The sequence below is a fragment of the Mycteria americana genome, chromosome Z, assembly GCF_035582795.1.
Source record: "Mycteria americana isolate JAX WOST 10 ecotype Jacksonville Zoo and Gardens chromosome Z, USCA_MyAme_1.0, whole genome shotgun sequence".
Classification (NCBI taxonomy): Eukaryota; Metazoa; Chordata; class Aves; order Ciconiiformes; family Ciconiidae; genus Mycteria; species Mycteria americana.
Genome location: NC_134396.1, coordinates 44,814,121 through 44,840,466, shown reverse-complemented (window position 1 = coordinate 44,840,466; position 26,346 = coordinate 44,814,121). Strand labels below are relative to the sequence as shown.

At 40.4% G+C, this 26,346-nt stretch overlaps 1 protein-coding gene across 1 annotated transcript; it reads left to right on the top strand.

Annotated features, from left to right (window-relative positions):
- The first annotated feature begins 634 nt into the window (after positions 1 to 634).
- Positions 635 to 24,488, top strand: LMNB1 (lamin B1). Its single transcript, XM_075527257.1, has 11 exons — positions 635 to 1,090; positions 11,273 to 11,429; positions 12,287 to 12,412; positions 13,485 to 13,655; positions 15,123 to 15,248; positions 17,668 to 17,888; positions 18,807 to 19,032; positions 21,401 to 21,505; positions 21,940 to 22,059; positions 22,816 to 22,929; positions 24,228 to 24,488. Exons 1-11 carry the CDS (start codon positions 726 to 728, stop codon positions 24,267 to 24,269), a joined length of 1,773 nt encoding a protein of 590 aa, XP_075383372.1. The 5' UTR covers positions 635 to 725; the 3' UTR covers positions 24,270 to 24,488.
- The last annotated feature ends 1,858 nt before the right edge of the window (positions 24,489 to 26,346 follow it).

Sequence of the window (26,346 nt, the reverse complement as noted above, 5' to 3'; positions counted from 1 at the left end):
GCCGGCGGGGAGCTGGGCGAGGCGAGGGGCGCAGGCCCCGGGGGGAGGGGGCACAGGCCGGCGGCCTTGGGGAACCTGTCTCGCATCGGAGGGGCGGCGGAGGGACGCGGAGGGACGCCGAGGGGACGGCGCGACGGCTGTCACTCCCCCACCCTGTGGGGACCCACCGGGCGCGGAGCGGGGGGCCCAGGGCGCCCGCCCCAAGCCGGGGTCCGGCTCCCTTTGTCCGGAGCCGGCGGCGGCAACAAAGGACGGGGCCGCTGCGCCCGAGCCGCCTCAGCCGCGCGGGGCGGCGCGGCGGGGCGGGGCGGGGCGGGGCGCGACCTCCCTCCCTCGCGCCGGCTGACAGTTGCGGGCGGTGCCGGGTTTTGAATTTAGTCTCCAGCCGGCGGCGGAGCGCGGCGCCCGGCCCGCCTCGGATCGCGATTGGCCGGCGGCCGGCCACGTGGGCGGCCGCGGCGGAGGGGCGGGGGCGGGGCTGGACGGGCGCCGGCCATATTTGATCGCGGCGCGGAGCGCGCCGGTGGAGTGGCGGTGTTGCACTGGAGGCGGTGGTGGCCAGGTCGCTGTCTGCTCGTGGCTCGGCCCCCCCACCTCGACTGCAGCTCTCGGCTCGGTTCTGCTGTCACTGCCGTCACTGCCGCGGCGCTTCTCGCCCGGTCTCCCTCCTACCATCCCGTTCCGCTTCTCTCGCGGGCCGTGCTCCTGCCTCTCGCCGTTGTGCCATGGCAGCCGTCCCGTCAGCCGTCAGCCTCCTGAGCTCACGAAGCCGGAGCTCCGCGGGCCCCTCGGTGCTGAGCCCCGCGCGCATGTCCCGGCTGCAGGAGAAGGAAGAGCTGCGACAGCTGAACGACCGGCTGGCCGTGTACATCGACAAGGTGCGGAGCCTGGAGACGGAGAACAGCGCCCTGCAGCGGCAGGTCACCCAGCGGGAGGAGGTGCGCGGCCGCGAGGTCAGTAACCTGAAGGCGGTCTACGAGACCGAGCTGGCCGACGCCCGCCAGGCGCTGGACGACATGGCGCGGGAGCGGGCCAAGCTGCAGATCGAGCTGGGCAAAATCCGTGCCGACTACGAGCAGCTGCTCGGCAGGTGAGCCCCCGGGGACACGGGGCGGGGCGGGGGGGGGAGGCACGGGTGGACCGGGGCCGGCGGCCGGGCTGAGCGGTGCCCGCCGTGGCAGCCGTTCCCGCCTGCCGGGAGGGCGGGGAGAGCCCGGCGGCGGCCGCCTCGCCTTTGGATGAATGAGCGAGAGGCAGCGCTGCCCCGCTCCGCTCCGCCCCGGGGGGAGGCGGCGGCCCGGCCCCCGGAGCGCCGCCGCGCGTGCCGCCCCCCTGGCTGCGCCCGTGGGGAAGGTGGTGGCTGGCGCCCGGCTGCCGGAGAGCCGCCGTCGTGTGCCCATCGCTCTGGAGAGGAAGCCCTCCGGCTGAAGCGGTGTTGGCGGCACCCTCGAAACTTCGCCCGGCTTCACCCTCACGTAGCTGAGATTGGAGGGCTCCGGGGTTTGAGTCAGGATGACCCTTCACCACCACCAGTGTAGTTTTCCATTAGCAAAAGAGACTCTTCTGTTTGGCCCACTTACTGTTCTAACTTTAATCTTGGGATCACAAAGTTTGTCAATGGATTGATGTTGGGAAAAAAAAAGAGTGGAGTTGTTAATCTTGCTTTACCATTGTATAACCTGTTAATTTTGCTTTTCAGTTAAATACACTCTCAGCCCTGATTTTTCATAATGAAGAAGTTATTTCCTGTGTGAACCAGCATATTGCTGACTTCGCGTCTGCAGACAGCTCCAATATCTTTTGGGTTCCTAACATGTTATTTAAAAAAAACAAAACCAAACCATGAGCTTCTAATTAGTGAGTCTAGTTGTTCTTGTGGTTAATTCTTGGTAGTCCATGAAGGTCTTGCATCAAAGAGATTATTGACAGTGACAGGGAGATCATGGTGTAGCTGCAGACGGGCACCAAAATGACTTGAAAGTCAAACCAGGAATTTCCATCTCTTAGTGACTTTATGGAGGAAGTTACACTCTTCTGAGAAGCTGACAACAGAGTGTATGTGGAGGGTTGGGCTCAAGATGCAGTCTATAGTAGATTCCCTTTCTATGGCTGTAATCAGGGCACTTAATAATGTGAACATGGAAGTTCTTTGTAGTCTTGTTTACGTTTTCCTGTGATGTGATACTTAGCAAAAACCTGATGATTTTGGGGGGGCAGGGAATTGCTCTTGTGCTGCAACTATGACCTCTTACGAAGAATGAAGTCTTACTGCTTCATTGTCAATACCCGTCTCAGATCATCTTTGTACGCCACAGAATACAGACTAGAGTTCAGGACAAGAACTCCCGAATGGTTTAGTAAAACAAACACTTAACACTATTTAAGGCTACTAGATTCTACATAAACTTGTATGTGGCTATTTGTTGTTGTTTGGTGGCAGACCTTACTATGGCGTGCAGTTTCTTAAGTTGTCTTTGAGTATTTTTGAGACGGATATCTTAGGAATATTGAAGCTTATCTGTAATTTTGTTTACAAAGTCTTAAAAAAGAACAAAGGGGGGGGGGTTCACCTGATTTAGAGCACTCCCTGATGGCTTCTTTCTTAAAGCTGTTAAGTCATATTAAAATGTAACAAAAATACTCTTAAAACACTTTGCACAAGTGTGCACAGGAGTACTGGTAGTCATAAAAAATCTTAGTTTGCAAGATGCAATGAGAATGTGTGTTCTCTTAACAGAATTTTCCTTGCCCTTTCAGAAAACTGAAGTGCTGAAAGCTGGTGTATGCACTGGCTTTAGTTTAAATATGGGTAGAGTAACTGTAGTAGTTTGGGTCTGGCTAACAGAGCCATCTGAAAAAAAAGGGGAGCTTTCTGGCATGTTTGGTGCTATTGTTAGATTCTTGCAGAGTAAACTTTATCTTGCCCTTCTTTGCAAAGTACTCATCCTGGTTGTTGGAGTGAGATTTGCCTCATCTGCTCTTGGTTGTGAAAGGTTGCTGGTGGATGCACAGCTGAGCTGATCTAGCAGTGTGCTGCTGCAGAAGCAAACAGTGCCATACGTTCCCATCACTGTCCTACCTATGGTTCTGACTGGTGTCCTGGTTGCTCAGCTAGCTAACTTAAATGATTAAAATGGCAGAAAGATGTTCACTTCTTCTGCTGATCTAGTTATCTGTCAACAGAGAAGTACCAGGACTTGTATATAGGAGGTGACTGAGAGCAAGGGAGAGAAGTGGGCCCAGTTGGGACTGTGTTGTTTGGTAAGCTGCAAACTGTTTGCTTGGCTTGAGTATACTGGTAGTGACATCCTAAGAGTCAGATTAGTGGTGGCTAGGTATTTGCTTCCCTTTAGAGTCAATGGAAGTAAATGGTAGGAGAAATTGCTCTCAAGATGTCCTGGGTCTGTGGAGGGAGCATAGATGATTCACTGCTTAGTTGGTTGACATTGGGCAAAATAATTCATCGTCTAGCTGGCCTTCCTGTGCTATTTGAATATTTTTGCAGGTGTTATTCTTGTTTCCCTAGACACATGTGCAACTCTGCTTTGTCTAGGTAGTACAACATGAAGTGCTTTATCCATTTATTTTTATTCAGTCATCATCTTTAAGTCCCTTGCCTAATTAGTGCATCAAACTCAAGTTTCTAGTTACTTTCAAAGTGCTGTAGGACTTTTCTTATTCTTTCTTTATCAAAATTAATTTTAAGGTCCAGTCACCTATTTGTTGGATTTTCTGATTTTTCTGACTTCTGTCTTATGTATACAGTGTGATTTCCTGAATTTAAGTGCCAGAAGCTTATTCTGTTCACATTTTTAATCCCTCAGGAAAAACTGCATTTGTTTCTATAGTTGATACTGCTATATGTAGTGGACTTTTGCATACTGTACTTCTAGAGTGCATGCCATGCAGTGGGTACTTCTGTAGCTAAATAAATATGAAGGCTTCTTTTGATATTTCAAAACTTAGAACTAGGGAAAAAAAGTGAGGTGAAAAAAACCCAGCATCCCTATTTCTGTTCTGAGGAAGGGACGGGGAAATTATATGCATGATTGCAAAAGTAAAAGGAGGCTTGTGACGGGGAGAATGGAGATGTGCCAAAATAAATCTCTTATCTCAAGACTGTATTGTAGAAAAAAATCCATGTACTTTTGAGTTTAGGCGTTTAGAACTCTTGGATAGCTCTTAGGAGGTGGAGAAGAAGGAGATCTTGTCTCTTCCCTAATTTGTGAAAGAATTAGGAGAACTTAGTAATTTAACAACATTTTCAGTTCATTTTCTCTTTCCTGATTAGGGAAGACTTCATTGTATGCTTTCCAATTGGTGATGGCTATTGTAGAGAGAGCCCTCTACTTCATTCCTTCCTTTAAATAGTATGCTCAATTGTGATTGCCATGTTTCTGCATTCAAAGGCTGTAGAATACATAAGCAGTAGTTCAACAACCTAAGCTCATGCTGCTAATTGAAACTGGTCTTGGGAACTTCAGAATCCTTCCTCTTGTTTCCAATAACCACCCATTTTCTGTGTTGTGTGACTGCACAGTGAACTGAACTGAGAAACTGGAAACTGATCTGGCTGGAAAACCGGCTGTGATCATGTTCACCATGCTGTAGTACAGGCCCTGTTGGCCTGAGAGAGTTGTCTAGGAGAACGGCTGGGATTCACAAGTGTACAGTGTGCCTTCATCACTGTTTAAAGCAGTGGCTATATATGCCACTATAGCAGTGGCATCACTGTGGCTGGTAGCTAGGCTACTGTGGAGACAGTCCCTTCAAATAGGGGTATCAGGTAATCATCAGATTCAAATTGATGGTGGTGAGGTGAGGAATTATGGCTTCAATGAAGATCTGCCTGTGAGTGGAGGACTAAAGACATTCTGGGCATGTAAGCTTTAATGTTACATAGAAAAAATGTCTGTGCAAATGGATTTCCAACTGCTGGACTTGCTCATGAATAATGAAGGTGAAACCAGGTAGTTGCCTGCAAATAGCTGGATCCTCAGCTAAAGTCTCAAAGTGTATGATGATGCAATTAGCACCAAACTTGTATCTGTTAATTTTAGGTAGAGTGCCCTTCCTACAACAGAGCAGTGTGGCCTTGGCTGGGACTTCAGATTCTGCAGATCTCATGTTCCTTGAGAAAAGAGCTAAATAGGCAATGCAGCCAAAGTAGTGAAAGACATGATTCTTAGGCATTTCATAATGTCATCATTTAAGTGGCAGATGCAAGAGTAGAGCTCTGAATAGCTCCATCACTCTAGCATCCTACAGACTGGATTAAGTTTCTGCTTTTGGGTGGAGTGTGTCGTGCTTTCATCACTTGCAATAGCTGCAAGCCAGGGAGAGCTGTAGAGCCAAAATGGTAGAGAAAAAATCCTGATATGTAACTTGAGCAATTAATGTAACAACAGTTTACATTGTGAAGTTTGGCACAGCTGTGTTACCTAGTAATGTTGAACAAGGGCTGTTCAGTAAGTCAGGCTTACTGTTACTGTTGTGTTACTCAGTCTGCTTATGGGTCAAGCTTCAGGATAGATTTCCATTGGTGAGGTGAATGTTCATTATGAGGACTTATTTAAGTGTACAGCAGGTGAAAATCCCTAGCTGGACTTGTCTGTATCCTGATCTGTCATGCGAGGTAATTGCACTGTTTAGGAAGCATGAGCTGGTGTTAATACTAGTTCATTTAGGAAACTCCTTGTTTACATTTGTCTTTGGCAGGCTGAGATTTCACTGTGGCAGTTTTCCAATGCAGGAGTACATCTGCTTTCCTGTAAGAGGAGACAATGTGATAAAAGTAACTTTGAAGGAAATTATGTGATTTATTGAAGATATTGGTAAAGGATATAATGGTCATTGATTATCATCAAGTGTTTTATAGAGTGCAAGTATCTATAGTAAGTGTAATTGTGGCAAGGAACTAGTTTTATGCATTTTTAGTATTTAAGAGATTATTTCTCTGGCTCTCTTGCTTTGTATCTTCAATTAGTCTTCCTTCTCATCTATATTCTGAAATGAATTTCTGTGGTGGGATTAGGCAGTAAAATAAATATCAGTAATAGCTTGGTATCAGCCTATGGCTTGAATTGCTGTGCAAGTGTGTGACACTCTGCAGCTCTGTACCCAGAGCAACTACTCAGAAGAACCATGTTGTGGTAATGCAAGCAAAGTTGTAACAGCTGTTCCAGGGTTTCCTGTGGTGCATATGTGGTATGCTGTAATAAGCTAGAGGAACTGTTTTGAGGAAGCTGACTTGAAACTTTTCGAAGCATATTTTCAGTATTGTAGGTGATCTTGGGAAGTGAGGTGAAGATTGGTGGCTGGGGAACTACTGAGCTTTAATCTGAAATTTATCACTGTTCTACTGGGTACTGTAGAGAGACCACCCAGAGAAGTAAGGAGGGGAGTGATTAACTTATTGCACAATAATTTAGCAATTGAAATGTAAGAATATAATTTAAGTTATCTAGGAGTGTCTTCCATGTAGTGTAGGACATAACAATGCAAGGAATGATTTGCTGTAGGGTTAAAGGTGGTCTCAAATATGTGGACATGTAATGATAACATGGTAATGGGCAGTGACTTGATATGTATGCACTGCATATATGCCTAGATTCTGCCTAGGTTGCTGGTCAGAGAAGTGGGATTCACCTGGCTGACTGAGCTCTTCAAGAAGGGTTACTGTTGAGCAGGAAGTGGCTAGAGATGATGTATGTTTAGTGTTGATTTCAAACACTCACCAACTGTGTTCAATTAAATAAAATGGGTGACATGAAACAAGTTGAAACCAAATTACATACATTCATTTACAGGAAAGGTAAGCTTGTCCAATTATTGTTATTGTCATGTTGATCTATATACAGAAACTTGAATGCTTTTAGACAGATGTTTCTTATGTTACTGTAAATCACTTCCTTGCAAAACATAGCTGTACTGTTTTGTCTACCTGAGGGGGAAAAAACATGGAAAACTGACTGCTAGCTAAACAAAACCTAAAACATTAATGACTATAGTTTGTTTCTTTGATTTTTCATTTTTCTCTACAACTGGAGTGGAAAACCAGCTCAATATGCAGTACCAAGTAATTTTATACAGATGTAAATATAGGCTGCATTATCATTTATTACAACACTTGTATCTATGTTGTGAATTGGCTGAAAACCAATATTTTTTGAGGAAGGTTTGGTTAATGTTGGTAGTGCTTAGCTTTGTGATCTGACTCTGTAAGTACTGGCAGAAATGAGTGAGTGGGTGTGGGAGGTGAGAAAAATCTCCTGTAGGGTGGTGGAATCCTACACTTGGTCAGTTTCAAAGGAACTCTTAAGTTACACCTGAGACCTAACTACTGACTGAAAGGAGCAGTCTTCCTGCTTACCTCACATTAGGTGCATGGTTTGTCGGACTCCAGAAGGCCAATTCAACTTATTAAACTGGTAGAGAATTATTTTTATCTTTTTTTTGCTGCATGGCTTTTCTACTAACTTAACAAGAAACTTAAGGAGATTACAGGAAACTCTAGGTTATTTTGTGAACCTCAGGGTTGAGGGAAGAAGGGTGATTGTGCAAGAGCATGAAAAGGGAGCCTGCCTCTTTCAGTGAGCTGTTCAGTGACATGGCCATTTTGCTGAACTGCAAACCAAGTGGTCCAGGTAATCTCACCAAAGCAATGATTGCTGCTTGGTATCTGTATTTGAGAGCTTTGAATTAGCTTTAAATGAGCTAGTGCAGGTAACCAGACACAACGTAACCACAATACTTTATAGTTGTTTGTGAGTTGATTTACTCTGCTTTACAGGTTATTCAGTTTTGGGAATGGTGAGCAAATTAACCTGCTTAGAAATCTGTGCCTCAGCTAGACTGCATCTGCTATGAGAAATTAGCTTGTTTAATGGTGAGCTGGGCAGATGTACTGCAGCTAACAGGGTTACTGGTACTCCCGAGAGTGACACTGTGGAACACTTACTGCTGTCAGCTTGCTTGAGTGGTTGGGAGTGTATTGGGGAAAGCAGATTGTTGTTGTGGTGTGTGTTGAGCCATTTGTAAAGTATACGTGGCTGCAACTCCATTAATGAGAGCTGTGCTGGTAATGCTAGGTAGGAGTGAGACAGTTCTTCACACTCTGTAGTGTCTATATGAGTTAAATGTTGTGGGTTAAATTTCTGATGTGCAAGTTTTCCCTGAAGTACAGCAAAAATGAATGGGAACTAGCTCTTTTTTTGGGCAGGTCCTAGTTCTACACTATTTTAAAATAAATTACAATTCCATGGATAAGATGCTCCATGTACTTTGAAGTCAACAGAGAAAAATGAGCTGCTGCTTTGAAAGTGCAAGTCAGCAATTATTTCTTTGCTTTTATTTTTCTTTTATGAGGCAAACTACTTGAAGGAGTACAGTTCTGGCTAATTTCTGAACACTACAACAGGAAGGTGTTTGAGTTTTATTTGTTGTTTTGAGATGTAGCTTTGGCTTTCTGAGGAGGAAAAAGCTAGCTATTCTCAAGAGGCTGAAGTTCTTCTTGGTAAAAATTACTAGGTGTAAGGGTGAAGTATATGTTGTGTACATTTGGTGTTTGTTTTCATAATTCACAGAGGCTTTTCTGATCTTGTTTCACTTCTTTCCCATATTCCTTTAGGGCTGGGATGACACTGCTGGGTTGCTGAGATTACATCTGCCTTTCAGCGTTTGAAGTGTTTGGATGAGCTTTCTGCTGGTTAGACAACTCATAACACTAACAACTAATAGTGCTTAATTTTAATTCTTTTTTTCCCCCTTCTGTGACTTCAGTTGCATTAAATTAGAGGACGGCTTCACAGCCAATCTTGCTGCAAACAAGCAAGGAAGGTACTTTGGGCTGATTAACTGGTAATGCCTAATTTAGTGGTACAGGTAGTGTATTGGGTTTTAATCATATTGTTGTTGCTAGTCCATCTTATACATCTCTTTCTCTGCCTCCCCAATTACAAGAGCTCTCTTTTCAGCTGCCTACCAGTTTGTAATTGGTAGAGGTGTTTGCATTAAAAATTTTAAAAACCAAAGCAACTTTAAAGGTATGTGTGGAGTCTTCCTCTTTTGGAGTCTGGGATAATTGAGGGCAGAGTGGGGGTAGCACACTATGGCCCTGTGTATGTGGGACTTTCTAGTTTCAGGATCCAAGTTGGTAGGCTTGGTTTCAGCATGAAGTCTTATGAGAGCCTGTGTGAAACAGTTTCTCCATGTTTTGAATAAAACTTTCTCCAGCAGTGATCAAACAGCAAAGGCCTCATGTGGGCCCTCATACTTCCCAATAGGTCATGGAGAGATTTTTATTACAGATTTACCATAGCAAGACAACTTTCCTCTCTTCTTTTTCCTCCTCTGCTGTACAGCTTCCTTGCGTGCTGAAGTTCCTACAGGTCTGGGTGGGAGGGGAGGGACAAGGCAGAGGCCTCCAGTGAATAATGCAGAGAGCTGGAGGTAGGAGCCCACATGGCCAAAACATAAATTCTGTGCTCTTGTCTGAGCTGTGGACCCAACTGCTCTAAACTGTTGGGTCTAGGAAGTGGTGTGTAAAATGCCATGGAGGGACTGGATGGCACTGAGCAGCAGAAATGAAAAAAGTTGAGTACAGAAGAGTCTGCATGTCACAGGCTCTTGCAGTCTACCACTTCAGTGAGCGTGGTGTTACTCAACAGGAGCCGGATTAGCTAGTGCTAAGTCTGTTATGTAAAGCCTGCCATCTTCTGGCTCTAGTGCTACAACAGCCAAATGTTAATTTTATTTCTACAGATGGTTTTTTTGCAAGCCTTTGTGCACACACCTCTTGAGCACAATGCTATTTGCATACGCTTGCATGTAATCTTGGAAAAGCATCTTTTAAATTTGAGAGTCTCTCCTTTTAAAATTGTGTGTTGATTTTGCATTAGTCTCATTTTGCTGAGAAGCATTGCTATTGTTTCTTATAAGCAGTACAGTGGTTTAAAAAGTAGTGAATGTATTAATGCTTTAACACTTTCAAATCTTGCTCTTAAGAATCTTTATCCAATTTTCAGTCTCCTCAGTTTAGTGTTGTGAATTCCAGTATTTTTTTTCACTTCTGCAAAGAGAAGTGTGAAAACTGAAGAAGAATGTGCTAGCTGTTGTCTTATTGAGCCTGAATCTGTCTATTCCTGTAAAATGTTCATAGTTTGATTATAAACATCTAGAACTTCTACATGCTACTGCCTTTACTAGGGAAATGTGGGTATCCCAGAGATAAGAAGAATCAACTTCAAGGTGGAAGAACTTGTGTTATGCATTTAAACACAGCTGCTTGTGCCATCTAAAGGTCAACAGTCATTTTGATTCCTGAGTATGGTTTTCCTTTCCCCTGTTTTTCATAGTAGCCTGTTATAGCGTTATTTGGGAATAATTCATTTAGGCTGAAGAGTGTGGGTTTATGTTTATGTGGCATTACTTTACTTTTCTAATTTGACTTCTTTGTTTGCATATGCTGTTTTAGGGAATAAAACCCTAGAAACTGTTTGACTGCTTGTGTAGATGTGAAAACTAATTTGAGTGGTAATTTGGAAAGCTTGTGTGTTTGCTTTTGTAAAGAAAAAGATACTTGTACCTCTGCACCAGTGCAGTTTCAGTGATGGCACAGACTGTTGTCTGACAGACAGGATTTGGGTATCTTTCCTCTGATCTGTGGAACTTTGCCATTATGTGTTATTAGAAGGGTGCCGCAAAGCGGTTCACTATGCTACAGCTTCTGCTTACGGAGGACTGGCTTATAGGTAGCGAACATCAATTTTCATTGAGAAGTTGGTCTGTTAATTGGAAATGGGCTATTTGCAGTCCAGCCAGTGGATCTGCACAAGTTCCTGCATGGATAAAAGGCAATGAACTTGTTTCCACCCTATGGAAAGAGCCTTCTGATGGGAGAACTCATTTCTTTCTATTAAGATTCTGGTGAAGGTAGTACATTTTTACAGTGGCTAACTAAAGAGAAAACAAAAGGTGCCTTTGATAAACACATAGTTTCCCCTTTCCATGTATGCCTCTCAGACTCTTTTGACACTCTTAAGTTTCTCCTATATTTAGATTTCTACACAAGTAAAATATTAAGCTATTGTTATATCAGATGAGAAAGCCAGAACTAAGGAGTTGATTTAAATCAGAGTAAATTAAGCCAAGACAAAATGTTTTTGTTGGGTGTCTCTCAAGTTTAAATTCAATTACACTTTGTTCTGTTAGTCAGCAGTCTACTTTGGGGGCATTTCTAGACTTTCTTACCACTTCCTCTGATTTATTCCAGCTACGCAAAAAAGGAATCCGATCTTAATGGAGCCCAGGTCAAAATCAAGGAGTTAGATGCAACACTTCATTCCAAAGAAGCTGCACTGGCCACAGCCCTTGGCGATCAGAAAACTCTAGTGAGAGAAGTAACAGATTTGAAAGATGCAATGGTAAAGGTGAGAAGAAGAAATATTTAACCATCAAGCTTCTGTCAGCAAATGAGGTGTTTTTTATAGATAATACATCCATAGTAAGAGCTGGCATTGTGGTAAAATGCAACTTTGTAGCCAAAAAATGGATGCAAACCTGTCATCTAGTCACAACTAGAAAAAACTGTGGTTCACAGTCAACACAGGGAGCAGTATTGAGTAGGCATCTGTGTCCAGTACTGTTCAGTTTATTAATAATATGAATGGTGGAATAGAGTGCTTTTAAAATTGCAGACACTGAAATTGCAAGGGATGGTACTTACATTGAAGAAAGCAGGTCAAGAGTCAAAATAAACTTGACAAATTGTGGGACTGTTTCAGGGGAGAGATGACTTCACAAATACAGATAACAATTAACTGACAAGTAACAGTTTGTGATTCTCTCTGCCTTCCTTTTTGTGCTGCCTGTGGTTCTCCATCTTCTGGGCATCTGATAGAACAAAGATGAAGAAAAAATCTTATGCTAGTTTTGTTAACCCTTTGAAACACATGGTTTGTGACCTTAAGCAACACTACCTCAAGAGGATTAGTTGAGGAGACCAGGAAACTGGTATTTGCCATGTAGGAAAACTGAAGTTTTGTAGGGAAAATTGATAATTTTTAATGCTAGTTACCAATGTGAAATACCTAGAACTCACTTGTGCAAGCAATTGCAAAAGCCAGGGGGGAAATACATTAGTGGTGTCTTTTTGATTGGATTTGATCATCAAGTTCAACCATAATGTGTAGTTAGCTGTACTTCTAGGTAGCGGAGGTCATTGTGTTATGTGAGTTCTGCTACATAATCATTGTTGTGTTGATTCTTTAATTTCTTTTTCTTAAAGCTTGAAGCATCTTTAAGTGCTGCTAAAGAGCGGCTTGCGCAGGAAATTTTGCAGAAAGTGGATCTTGAAAACCGATGCCAGAGTCTTACAGAAGACTTGGAGTTTCGTAAAAATATGTACGAGGAGGTAAATGCTTTAGTCTCAAGAATTCACATTTTAAAAGGGAAGAAGACAACTGGGGGGTCATTCTAGAATACTAAAATAATTTAGGTTGGGAGGTACCTCAGGAAGTCGTCTGGTCTAAATTCCCACTCACCAGGGTTTATCTCTATTCTAGCTGGAAGATTTCCAACTTTTTTCTTGGAAAAATGATGTTAACTCAGAGCTCTTGTGATAAAATAGCTTCATGTATCACGTTGTTTCGTGTTAAATTCTGGCCATGTTATTGCAATGTACATGTCTTCTCATAGTAAGGAGAAAGTAGGTTAGTAATTTCTTACATAATCCCTTTATGAGAAATAAAGTGGAGAAGGGCACTTAAACAGATGCTATGGACCTGTACTGGTTTTTAATTTCAGAACTTCCTAATAGGATGCTTTTGAATAATGGAAACAGAAATTAATAAATATTTGTCTTTTAGAGCTTTTTCTTGCCATTCTCCCTTTCACTTGTAGTACTTGAGGCTTTGCAGGAGGAACCTTAGAGCAGTAACAAATGTACCTAACCATACTGTCTTTTGTTCTATGTGCACATTTCCTTGCTAATTGTATTTTCAGCTTTGTTCATGTTGTTGGAATCCTTTTTTCCAGAGACCACAGGCAAGCATACAAATAAGTGGGGGAAATACTTGTTAGGTTATTGAAAGTGAGTGTTTAATTTCACAGTACTTTCATTTTGTGCAAGCATAGAAGATACCTAAAGAAAGGGGGGATGTACTTCTAAAATCTAATCATACTGAGGTGTATTTGTTGAAAATGCAGATAGCTCTCAGAAGTAAATGTGACTTTACATGCTGATGGTATCCTAGCTCTTATTTCAATGACTGGCTATTGCAAAATAAGGTACCATGCAGACTGGGGAAATGACCCTGTGTTTCTACTTGTGATTCTACTGAAAGTTTCAATGTCAAACAAACTAATTTAATGCTGATCCACAAGGCTAGCTAAAATCTGCATCGCTATCTGCTCAGCAGATAGTCTTCTAAATTTGTTTTGTCTCATATTTACTGAATGTTATTTTATTTTTCTGTTTTTCTTAGGAAATGAAGGAAACAAAACGGAAACACGAAACTCGCTTAGTTGAGGTTGATTCTGGGCGTCAAATTGAATATGAACATAAACTGGCCCAAGCCCTTCATGAAATAAGAGAGCAGCATGATGCACAAGTGAAGCTGTACAAACAAGAGCTTAACCAGACTTATCAGGCCAAAGTGAGAACATCTTTTCATACAGTTGTCTGTGCTTTATTTTTGTTTTATTTAATGGAAAGATACCCTAATTACTTGTGTTTCAGAGGATTTTATTATGGAGCTTGCTTTAAAATTACCATGCTTTTGAATGTGAATCTGCATTTTGAGGTCTCATTTTGGGAGCAGGTTTAATCCTCAAGAAGTACAATAATAGTAGGAAGCACTGTGTGAAGGTGAACTGCAGGGAAAAAGTGATTAGTACTGGGATTACTATGAATTCAAGGAAAGTTTGTGTTATTATGTAGCAGCTGTAATGTAGTCTTGGTGATCAAAAGGTGTCCTATATTTTGTATAAAAATTATTTCATAACAGGGCTTGCTGAGAAGACAGCATCCTGAGTCCTCTGGTCCTGTACGAAACGTGGAAGTCTTACCACACCCAATGATTTCTGCTTTTCGCTCCTCTAGAGAGGAAGCATACTCAAGCTGAAATCAGTTATACTTCATAATTTCCTCTCTCTACTACGATTCAGCATTTCTCTCAGGAGGGATTCTGTCTCAACTGAACCTGGTTTCTGTGGCTATACTTGTTGCAGTTAATATTTTTGAAAATAAGGTGGGATGTTACAGCAGAAAAGTTGATACAAACTGAGTTTATTAGCATAGTTTTCAGTCTTTTCAGTCTCAACAGTTTGCAGTTGCTTATCTTCAGGGCTTCAATCTGACTTGGAAAAACTTATTTAAAATAAGATCTAGCCAAAAATATTTTTAAAAAATTTTTTAGTCTAAAAATCTTTCTTTTCATAACTGAGGCTTTCTTGTTCCCTCTCTTCATGTACACTGTTTCTGTATTTTTGGACTCTTATTTTAAAAAAGTTGTTATTAGATTCCATTTCATCTGCAACTACAAGTTCAATAAGTCTGTGGTGCTGCTCAAGTGGATGTGGTAGTGTTCAGCAGGAGTGATGTAGCAAGTTTAAAAAGATAATTATTTGAGCCTGAAGTTGTGATAGAATGAAACAGTAGTAGTGACTTATGGCACTGGTACTCTAATCTGAAGGCACATTACAGTTTGCTTATGTTGGCTGAAAATTCATGTAAGTTTGCTTGTTTTCTGAGAATTGGTAATATCAGTTTAGCTTCTATTTAAGCATACTCAAAAACAGTGCTACAGTAATTAAATATATAAAGCTAAACATTGGCCAGCATGAAAACTGAATTTAGCAGTCCAACTTCAGTAAATGTATACAAGGGAAAATTTTTAAGTTTTTAATCCTAGAATAAATATTCAGAGGATTGTGATTTCAGGTAGGGCAATCCAGCATAGCAATTGAGCCACCATATTTAACCCCCTAAAGAAAGAGATGTTTCATTGTGTTAGAGCTACAGAGAGCAGCTTCGCAGCTTAGTGTTGTGTGGTTTTTAGTGACTCATTTTTCTTTTAATAAAAGTTACCTTGAAACTGATGTCTTAACTTGATCTGCTGCAGCTTGAGAATGCTAGACTGTCCTCTCAGAAGAGCAATACTGCAGCCAACTCAATAAGAGAAGAACTGAATGAAAGCCACATACGAATTGGTAATCTGTCTTCCCATGTCGCCAGTCTTCAGAAAGAGGTAACAAGCTGTGACTCTTCAGTCTTGCTAATTACAGTTGTTGATTTTCATATTAAAGGACTTTCAAGTTAAGGGAAAGAATGTTCAGCATCATGACTTGAATTTGTTCTTCTGTTCTACTGTTCTGTACTTTTTCAAATTTCTTAACGTCTCCTTTCAACAAAGCTGAATTTTTTGTGCAGTATCCTGCTACAGAGTGAGTATTTGAAAGGTGGTACTGTTAACTGGCTTTTGCGGAAACTTTTGCGGCTAGATGGGACAATTTTAGACAAGAGCTCTGTATTAAAAGTTCTTGACATTCTAGGCAATTTAGTTCTGTTCTGTAGTAATTGGACAGCCTAGAATAGGATTCCACAAAGCATCATTCAAAGCCAGAGCTGGAATATGCAATCTCTGTCTGTTTGGTGTCTCTTTTCATCCTAGATCCAGTTTGCATCTAGAACGCTCTTTAAAAAAAGAAAAGTCTTACCAGCATTAGGATGAAATATGAGACTGAGAAAATACATCAAATAACTGTACTTGAGCATTTGTAGAGCAGGGTCTTGAGCAGAAACTAATTATACTTAGTCAGATCACAGAGCACATAGATCACACCCATAGAAGTATGACACAACCTGTGACAAGCCATATGTTCAGTACTAGCTTATTTGATGGGAGTAATGTCATGTGCCCTGCAGTGGAAAATCTAGAGTGAAAATGAAAAATGTTAGGAGTTGGTTCTGAAATGGGCTTTTGTATCTTACTAATCAGTTGAAAATGCAACAAAACATTTTTTTTAATAGAAAATATTAGTAATATTCGGCTTTGATATTTTCTGCAATACACTTTGAATTGTGTTCCTCCTGTACAGTAGAGTCTTGTAGGACTTCAAAATTCTGTGTATTTCAAGTGAAGACTATAAATGCAAGGGACGCTATTTCATAATTTCCCAAATACCTTGCAGATACTATTACGAGTCTTCCCAGTTTTCCTGTTACATAGGAGTCTCTGGAAAAGATCAGGTGATGTAATGAATGTGCATGAGGTTACACAAGAATTGGATTGAGAGTTTTTTGTCTATTTAGATCTTATTTCTGCCTTTAAATTACCATCATCTTTCTTTTGGTGGTTCAGTCAACAGTTGTTTCTGAGTTTTTTTTTTTCCTTCTTACTTTAGTTAATTACCTGTGTTCTGTTGCTGACTTGGGAGGGACAGCTAGGTTCAGAAAATTTGCTTCTGAATTTGCAGAGGTGTTGGTTGTTAACTTCAGGGCTACCAAAATCAACTTCTGCCAGTTTGACTGTAATTGTTCACCAAAAAACCCATTTGCTGCTGTGGAGTTTTTTGGTAGTGCTAGTGATGTCAACCAGTAGAGTTTTGTTTTCCATTTGCTAGCACTAACTTTAGCTTTGTTCTCTTGGAAGAAGACAACTCTTACCACTGATGCTGGTCTAGTTTGAGTTACCAATACTAAGCTCTGTAATAGTTTCCACTGGGATCTTCCATGTGACACTCAACTCCTTTTATTAAATTCCTTATCTGACTCTTTAACACTGACGACCAGTTACACTGGTCCTCTGTGTCAGCCTTTTAGACTGCCTGTTTTCATTGTCTCTGGACTATGATGACTTCCTAAGTAGAATGCCTGCATAGCAAACCTGGTGACTTAACCAGACAAAGTGGTTGAGGGGCATTGGTTCCTGTGTCTGTCTTTTAATTAGAAAAAAAAAAGTCTCAAGAGACTATCAAACAGAAGAAGGCATGCTCAGGGAAAGTAAGCCTCAAAGCTGTTGTCACTTGGCCTTTCTTTGATAAGCATTCCATTCTGTATGTACAATATTAAGTTCTGGTGGCTTAATGTAATTTTTAAAGTATGTGACAAATTAGCTTTCTTCATGGAACAGTTACTGCTGGACTTTCAGCAAGCCTTGAAGGCTTTGATAACAGGCAGACAGGCTTTCACTGACAATGACCCCTATTCCTTTAGTGACTTACTCCCAAAATTCCAAATTGGCAGCAGTAAACTGAAGCAGGAAGTAGACATCTGAAAGTTAAAGAGCAATTACTTACTGCAGGCTCTGAAGTACACTGAGCTGCACATTGATTCTTTGTCCTGTCCAGCACATCTTAAACGGTTTGACTCTTGAGCTCAATTTTTCTTAACTGAATAAATTCAGGTGTAGTAACATATCTTCAGATCTCAGAAAAATTGAGCGAGTAGTTGTCTTTCAAAGTATGTTGTAGGTTTCATTGGAACTTAAGGTGTTATGTTTGTAGGAGATGAGGTGGAGAACAGGAAGTTGAATATGAGCGAGTCTGGATTCAGAAAGAGGGGAGGATGCTTAACCTAATGTTTTGAATTCCATGTTGCTTGAATAGCAGAGTGCATGGAGGTTTGGGTGAGCTGTCCTTTGCACCACTGTTTTCAATGCTTTCTAGTGTAGAGCATGGCAAGACAGAGTGCAAGAGCTTGAGGAAAACTTTGCCAAGGAACGAGAAGACTATCGCAAAATACTGTCTGAGAAAGAGAAGGAAATAGCAGATATAAGAAGTCACGTGCAGGAGCAGCTGAATGACTACGAACAACTTCTGGATGTTAAACTGGCACTTGATATGGAAATCAATGCATACCGGCAACTGCTGGAGGGTGAAGAGGAGAGGTATGAAAGAATGTGGCAACAAATGCTGGTATCTGTGTGCTTCCTTTACCTGTCTCAGGTTAAAAGGCAGTTCTTACTGGGAATGCATTCACTAAGTGCTTTACTCCAGTTTCCAGGGCACTGTTTGTTTTTGCCCACTCCTATCTGACACACTTCTAAGTCCGTGAGACCAAGCTGCTTGAGTACCAGACCAATAGCTCTCAAGGGAACAAATACCATTCTTCTATTAAGATTCAGCACTGAGGATGTAATGAATTGACATTTGTAGGTCTGTTTGGTGCCATGGTTACTATTCTTTTTCAGAGTTAGTGTTATTTAATTGTTAGCCAAATTTCTTTAAGTATAGAATAATTTTAATAAAGTAATAGCTGTTATGATTGCCCAGCTTATTAGCTAGCTGTATTTTCCCCATCTGACCCCAGAGTTCAGCAATACTGAGAACTTTCATCTGATAAGTTACAGCTGTCACTTAAAGTAGTTTGATACTTCACTGTTTTCTGAATGACATCCTACTGGTCCAGGCTGATTCCTTTCAAGTGTGGGGATGAAACAGCAAAAGCTCTTGTGCCATGGGGTTTTTACATAAATTTTCTACAATGGCTTAAGTTCCCCTAAGTTTTTCTTTCTGTTCCTGGGTAGATGGAACAAGTAGTCTTTAACAAATGCATAGAGATGCCTTTATGATTTTAATGTAGTAGTCCATCAGTATTCTATGCTCCAAAAGCATTAACCAGCTGTTTGACAACATCTTATTCAATTCTTCAAAAAGTACCTAAGGCTTCACTTTTTCCTGTAACATGCTTTGTTTACTATATTCCTCTACCTTTTTGCTGTATAATTCTATGGGAAGAAGAGGAGAAGGGAAAAAAGTAAAACCAAGGTGCAATGTATGCATATTTCTTCCTTTCTTCAATATAGGTTGAAACTTTCTCCAATCCCATCTTCCCGAGTGACACTTTCACAGGCTTCATCAAGCCATAGTATGCATACAACCCGAAGGAAGAGGAGGAGGATTGATGTGGAGGAATCTGAAGCCAGCAGTAGTGTTAGAATTTCCCACTCAGCTTCTGCCACTGGAAATGTCTCTATTGAGGAGATAGACGTTGACGGAAAATTCATCCGCTTGAAGAACACCTCTGGACAGGTTTGAAAATGCACATACATCATGACTTTACGATGGGCTGATTAGACGTAGAAGGCATCCTCAGCACCCTTTCTGCCCTCAGGCTTCATGTTGACCCTGGAGCTAAAGCACGCTGTATAAGAGAGATCACTAAAACTAGTGTGTGACAAACTAAACTTTCATACAGTATTCTGGATTGATTATGATTTCTTCCTAATGATTTTTAATGCTTTTCATAGCAATTGTTTTATTGCTATGTTGCCCACCCAACAGTGTTATATTGCTCTTCAGAGATCTACCTTGCAAGTGATCTGCCTGTAAAGCTTTACAGATAATAGTCATTGATAGCCTAATGTCTGCTTGCACTATTTCCTACTTTAGAAGCCTTTTAAGAACTTTCTCTGCCTTAAAAAGCCCCAAAAGAAATACGTACTGATGCAAAATCATTCTAAATGTAATTAATTGCCTGTGTCCCTTGTACTTGCATATAGCAGCTGAGGAAGAAGGAAAATTATGATTTAGAGAAGCATCTGCGGTTTTTAGGAGTCCTCAGTTCCCATGCCAAAGCCACTTCTGATGGCTATTCCTTTCAATTCTTAGAATAGAAATATTCTATTTCATTCTATGAATAGGTTGGAGTTTGTACTGGGGGGAACACACATACCTATTTATCAAAGGGTACTTCATTTAAGTAATAATCAAAACTTTTCCTTGTCTTGCCCTCAGAATGATGCTAACTGTTATATTCAGTACATTTCCCCCCTTGCCCCCCCTCTCCCCCCCCCAACATTACTTATAATTTCTGCTTAAAAAAAAGTCCCATACTATATACAGTTCTGAAACTCATCACAGGATGGGTTGGAGACTGGGGACTATAATTTCTTAAAGCCTTTGTCTGGGGGAAGAGAGAGTTGAGCATTGTCTCATTAGGACACCAGAATTACAAGACCTAATTTCTTGCACCCTTGATGTCAGAGGAGGTCTGAGTAATTTTTGCCTTCTCCTGTGCTGTCTGTGCCTCAGCTGTACGTAGAAGTGTTAGTTGCATTCTTTTTCAGTGGCACGTAGGCTTTGTCTAATGTCATCAGATCCTTTACCTTCACTAAAAGGCAGCTCATCTTGATGTTTAAGATGACAGAGATTGGTCTGGTTCCAAGTGTCTCAGTCCTCTCTAATCAATGAAGAGATGGACAGACTCCTCCAGATGGTATCACATATGTACCTTAATTACCTGTCTGGAGTGTTGGCTGAGAGTGCTGACTTCATTTACTGAATGGAAGAAACCTTGGCAACTGTCTTGGTCTAGACAGCTAAGCATTTAGATGACTAAATTCAGACAAATCAAAGACTACTTGTAGTGAGTCAGGACCTGCCATTTTTTTCCTTTTTGAGTTTTTCAAGCTTATGGGATTTTTTTTCTCCACCACTTTGTGTACCATGTGGATTTCCCACCCTTTTATTTAATTTAACTACGCATTCATTGTTCCATGGAAGGACTGTCAGTTCTGTTACCAGTAGCCGTGGAGGGTTCATAGTTATAGCACTTTGCCAGGGATCTAGATTTGAGCAACTGTCTGTAGTGCAGTGTAATAAGCTGTACTTGGGAATTTTCATAAGTATTTGACAGCTTATATATATATATATAAAAATAGATAGAAAATATATAAGTTCCTCTTTATGGTACATTTTGTTGCAATGACCAACTGAATGTCAGCATCCATTAAGATAAATAAGATTGGTTTAGATGATCTTTATTTTAGATGATCCTGTTTGTTTTCAGACTCCAGTGGTAACTGTTTAATACTTGGAAACTGTCTGTTGGTGGGAGAATTTAAAAAAGATCTACTCTTGTTTTGAAACAGTCATTCTGTAATGATGACTTGTATATGTTCTTCTACTAGATTTGCTAGTGCTTTTCAAGTAGCTGATAGGCAAAAGGTAATTGAAAGGAAAAAATAATGTAGGTCTTGCAAAGGAATATGTAGTTGGAGGTGTGCATATGTAGAAACATTTTAAGATGACTGACAGGAATATTTTGTTTTTTAAGAAGCCTGCTTGTCATTCTGTACTTCAAAAAAGTATTATATATTTGTAAGGAGATTTTAATGTTTATTTATGTATTTTTCTGGACCAAGCTATAACAAAACTGGTGCAAGTTATAAACATTAGTTAATACAACATCAGAACTGAAAAGCAGGATGTATTAAGCTTTAACTTGAAATAAGAAGTAAGGTGAATTTAACTAAAATGATTCTAACTATATGCTGAAGATCAAGTGACAATAAATGTTTTTACTGAAAGTTTTATGTGCCTCATGGCCTTATATAAAATACCCTACGTGTGTAACAGAAAATGACTGCTGATAGAAATTTTTTCTGCTTTTTATTAGGATCAACCTATGGGAGGTTGGGAGATGATCCGAAAAATAGGAAACACTTCTGCTAGTTACAGATATACTTCAAGATACATACTAAAGGCAGGCCAAACTGTTACAGTAAGTTGTCAAGCTTCAGCTGTTCAGTTGAAATGGGCTATAGGCCAACTTGCATATGTTGGTAAGATAGAAGGTTTTTAGTTTTGTCCTTTCTATGTACATGTTCAGAAAATAATCACCTATATTTGTATTGGGCATTAGTTCTATCAGTTGCTGGGAAGAGACTGGACAGAGCCACATTTTTCAGAAACTTACTTTCTATATGGAGCAATAATTTTGACCATAAACAGGTGCATTTACATATTCAAAAGTCTCTGCATTAAAAAACAGGGGTGTTTTATTGTAAGAAATTCTGGAAGTAGGTAGGCAGCGATTTGTATTTTCTTAACTGGAGGAGTCACCAGTGTCACTTAAATGGAATACATTAACTCAATAAATAACATGGAAATGTATAAGAGTAGCAAATAATGCTCATCTGTTACTACTTTTAACAGATCTGGGCTGCAGATGCTGGAGTAACTGCTAGCCCTCCCACTGACCTCATCTGGAAGAACCAGAATTCTTGGGGCACTGGTGAAGATGTGAAAGTTGTACTGAAAAATTTTCAGGGAGAGGTAAAGTAACCTCAGATGTGTTTAAACTTGTCCTTCTGTGGTGCCATCCCCTATAAAGATGGAGGTAGAACCATTGTTAGGACTTTACACATGAATGCACATGAGTATTTAGTAAAGTTTTCTTTTTGCTTTCCAACCAAGCATACTGTACCCCTGTCTGTCTTAACTGCAATTTAGGAATGCCATCTATTGAAGCGTGTGAAATTTTTTCCCTATATTGAGTAGCAGTAGTAGAAAAATGACTTGTTCAGACACTGCACTCATGCCAGAAATTGGGCAATGTCTTTAGAATATGCTTTGAAAAGAAAAGGTTTTGGTAACCTCTTCACTGATTTGTCTCTTAAATTAGTTTTCTTAAAACTGTGTGTTTATGGGGGGTTAGGAATGTTACAGTTAAACTCACTTTAAGCAATGAGGCATTAATTCTGGTAAGGTGGCAGTTAAAACTTTGGGTAGGACAGTCGCTACACCACCTTGTAATTGAAAGAAAATATTTAAATATATAAAAAAAGCAAATTTTGGTAGAACATGAGTGTCTTGTTAGAAAGACTTTTTAATCATTGAGAGATTTAAAACTATCTATTTAAAACTGAGTTATGAATACTGTTTATGCATATAGCAATACATGTAAAGTATATAGACAAAATCAGTACAAGTAGCTTTCCCAACAGCTGGAACTTCCATTTCTCAAAATCTAAATAGATTTGTGCCAGATCTTCAGAGGAGTCAAATCTTAAAAATAAAACTCTGTTGCAGGAGGTTGCTCAGAGAAGCACTGTCTTTAGAACAACTATACGTGAAGGGGAAGAGGAGGAAGTTGAGGAAGAACCAGCTGAAGCTGTGGAGGAAGAAGACCTTCACCACCAGCAGGTATCTTGTTTTAGGTTAACAAGGTTATTTAGGTTGAAAAACCCAGATATCTAAGTCATGGATTTTTGGAAAAACATTGTACCTGTTTGGGTGTGGGTGTTCTTTTATTTTTGCTTTATCAGTAATTGAATGAAAGCATGAAGCTGTGTTGTTAAAACCACTGTAAAAAAATACTACTTTGCATATTCCCTTGATGGAGAGTAGTAGATTTTTCTTAAAAGAACGTTTTAAAGCTTAAAGATTTGGGGAATTTTTTTTTCTTAAACTCTGTTCCTGATAAGGTTTCCCCCAGGCCAGTTGTTTATGCTAAAGTTTGGCTTAAGCAGGTACACCTATACTTACCTAAAATTTTGAGAACTTAAATCTCACATTTTCTCTGATAGTGTCTCCAAATCTCTCATTTCCTCTATCAGAGAAAATCTGTTGCATGCTGAAGAATGCAACTCTGAAGGCAGTGACAGTATAAAATGTTTTGAAATATAAGGGAACATACTGAGATATAACACAGTTGATTGTTCACATTCTGAGTTTTATCAAAACCTTACTGTTTTGACCAGTTCTTCTACAAAAAAAAAGTGGGGGGAAAATGTAACAAACATAAGCTCCTGTAATGCAACATTCAAGTTTGCTACTTTGCCTAAGACTTAGCTACGTTTCAGTTAGTATATGGCTTAAAGTCAATTAGCAAAGATAATATAGAACAGTAATTAAGTGTGCACATGTAAACAGCCAAAAATCAGAGAGAGCTGTCTGTGTTGGAAATCATGATTTTTGGCAACCATGGTTTTTGGCCTATAACTGAATCATAAGTTTGTGGCATTTAATATAGAGTGAGGTTTTTATTGCGGTTATGCAAAAAGTACTGAAGTGCATCCAGCTGCTCTTGTTGTTTCTGGGATTGTGTAGTTCGGCTGAAGTGTGTGTCTTAGTAGCTTTACTTACAAAAATGTTATAGAGATTAGATTTCCTTAGACAAAAACCCTCAAGGTACGTGTATATGCTCCCTGCAGTATTCACCACCTGTCTAAACTCAGAGATGCTTTTTGACTGGAGTATGTCAAATATGTTAATTATTTAAGCTGTGTTTTTCTGGTACCTGTCCTCTCATAAGAAAGGATATCTAGGATTCTTTTACTTACAGGGGTATAACAGGTTGTACAGCTTTGCATGCTGACTCTTGCTTAGACCATAGCAGGCTAATAATTTCATATATTAAAAATGTACAGTATATTTTGAGTGCTGAATCTTTTACTGCTGAATTTTTTTCAACAATGACTCTTTCTTTCTATTCATAACAGGCAGGCCGAAGGACATCTAACAGAAACTGTGTGTTCATGTAAACTTCCAGTCAGCCAGGTTCCTCAAATCATGGTAATCCTTGCCTACAGAACAGACCTTTCTCAGAAGCACAACGTATTTTTGTATTTTCTGTATGTGAATTCTTAAGCTGCGAGTCTGATGGCCTTAACTTCCTTTGCCACTGAAAAAGAAGTTTTGTAAAAGAAGTATCTGTAACTTTCTCGCAGGATGTGAATTGTTTACTCTGAATGATGTACTATTTCAAACAGTACAAATGTACTATTTCAATTTGTACTATTTGAACTATATTTCAAATAGTACTATTTGAAACAGTACAAATGTACCTGTCCTCCAGATTTATATGCCAGTCTTTTTTTATGGAAACCTTGCTGGAATAGAAATATTCCATTGTGTTTTGGGGATCAATTTTTCTTGGATTATGCCACTTTAGACTACCCCATTGCTGTTGACCTCTTTATATTTAGGTGCTGTTGGGGAAGGGGAAGACATTTTTGATACTATGAACTCTTTTATACTGGAGAGGTTTGGTTTTTTTTCCTATGGCACAATCAAGGCTATAAAACATTTTTAATAGAAAAGAACAGTTTTGTTAAAAAAAGTCTTCAAAAACCAACAAATGAAAACCAAAAAATCACACACAAAAAAAGAACATAGCCCAGCTGATCATGTAAGCACTCAGAGAATGAAGGATGCAGTAAAACTCCTTATTGGTACTCTTTTCCTTCATTTAGATTTCTTATTCAGAAGGGGATTCTTGTTAAATGTGTTAGTTGTGGTGTTAAGATAGTGTAACCAGCTTAAATTTTCTTACATGATTTTTTAACAAATAGAAAACTGTTTTAATATGGATAGTCTTGCTTGTTTACAACTTGTAGGAACAAACCCAAGTCTCTTAGGGGTCTAGTCTACATTTGTATGGAAAACAATTGTAATTGTGTCAATGTGGAAATAAAGTTGAATAAAGTATCTCTGTTTAACATATTACCAAGGTTTTGGAATTTGTTTCTTCCTAGAACTGAGCTAAAAGTTGAATGAGTGTTGAATACTTGGAACTGATAGGCTTTGAAGCTGGTGAAATGTCCATGTAAATGGAACAGTGCAATTGTGCAAGGTCCTGCACTTGGGCCACAGCAACCCCATGCAACGCTACAGGCTTGGGGAAGAGGGGCTGGAAAGCTGCCTGGCAGAAAAGGACCTGGGGGTGTTGGTTGACAGCTGCCTGAATATGAGCCAGCAGTGTGCCCAGGTGGCCAAGAAAGCCAATGGCATCCTGGCTTGTGTCAAAAATAGCGTGGCCAGCAGGACCAGGGAAGTGATTGTCCCCCTGCACTCAGCACTGGTGAGGCCACACCTCAAATACTGTGTTCAGTTTTGGGCCCCTCACTACAAGAAGGACATTGAGGTGCTGGAGCGTGTCCAGAGAAGGGCAACGAAGCTGGTGAAGGGTCTGGAGCACAAGGCTCATGAGGAGTGGCTGAGGGAACTGGGGTCGTTTAGCCTGGAGAAAAGGAGGCTGAGGGGAGGCCTTATCGCTCTCTACAACTACCTGAAAGGAGGTTGTAGAGAGGTGGGGGTCGGTCTCTTCTCCCAGGTAACAAGTGATAGGACAAGAGGAAATGGCCTCAAGTTGTGCCAGGGGAGGTTTAGACTGGATATTAGGAAATTTTACTTCACTGAAAGGGTTATCAAGCATTGGAACAGGCTGCCCAGGGAAGTGGTTGAGTCGCCATCCCTGGAGGTATTTAAAGGACGTTTGGATGAGGTGCTTAGGGACATGGTATAGTGGTGGTCTTGGTAGTGTTAGGTTTACGGTTGGACTCGATCTTAAAGGTCTTTTCCAACCTATACGATTCTGTGATTCTGTGACTTGTAAGAATTTCTTCTAAATAATAGGTAGCATAAATTCATGTTTAGAAAATTAATTCTTCAGAGCTTTATTCAAACTGTGTTGCATAACTGTTTCTGCCTCATCTTTGCTCACATGCTAATTCTTACTGGACTGTACTACATCATACAAGTACCAGGCCGAGCAGTTTAAGCATGGCACAATAACATAAATAAAAATTTAGAAATACTGTAAATAGTTGTCTTCATCTT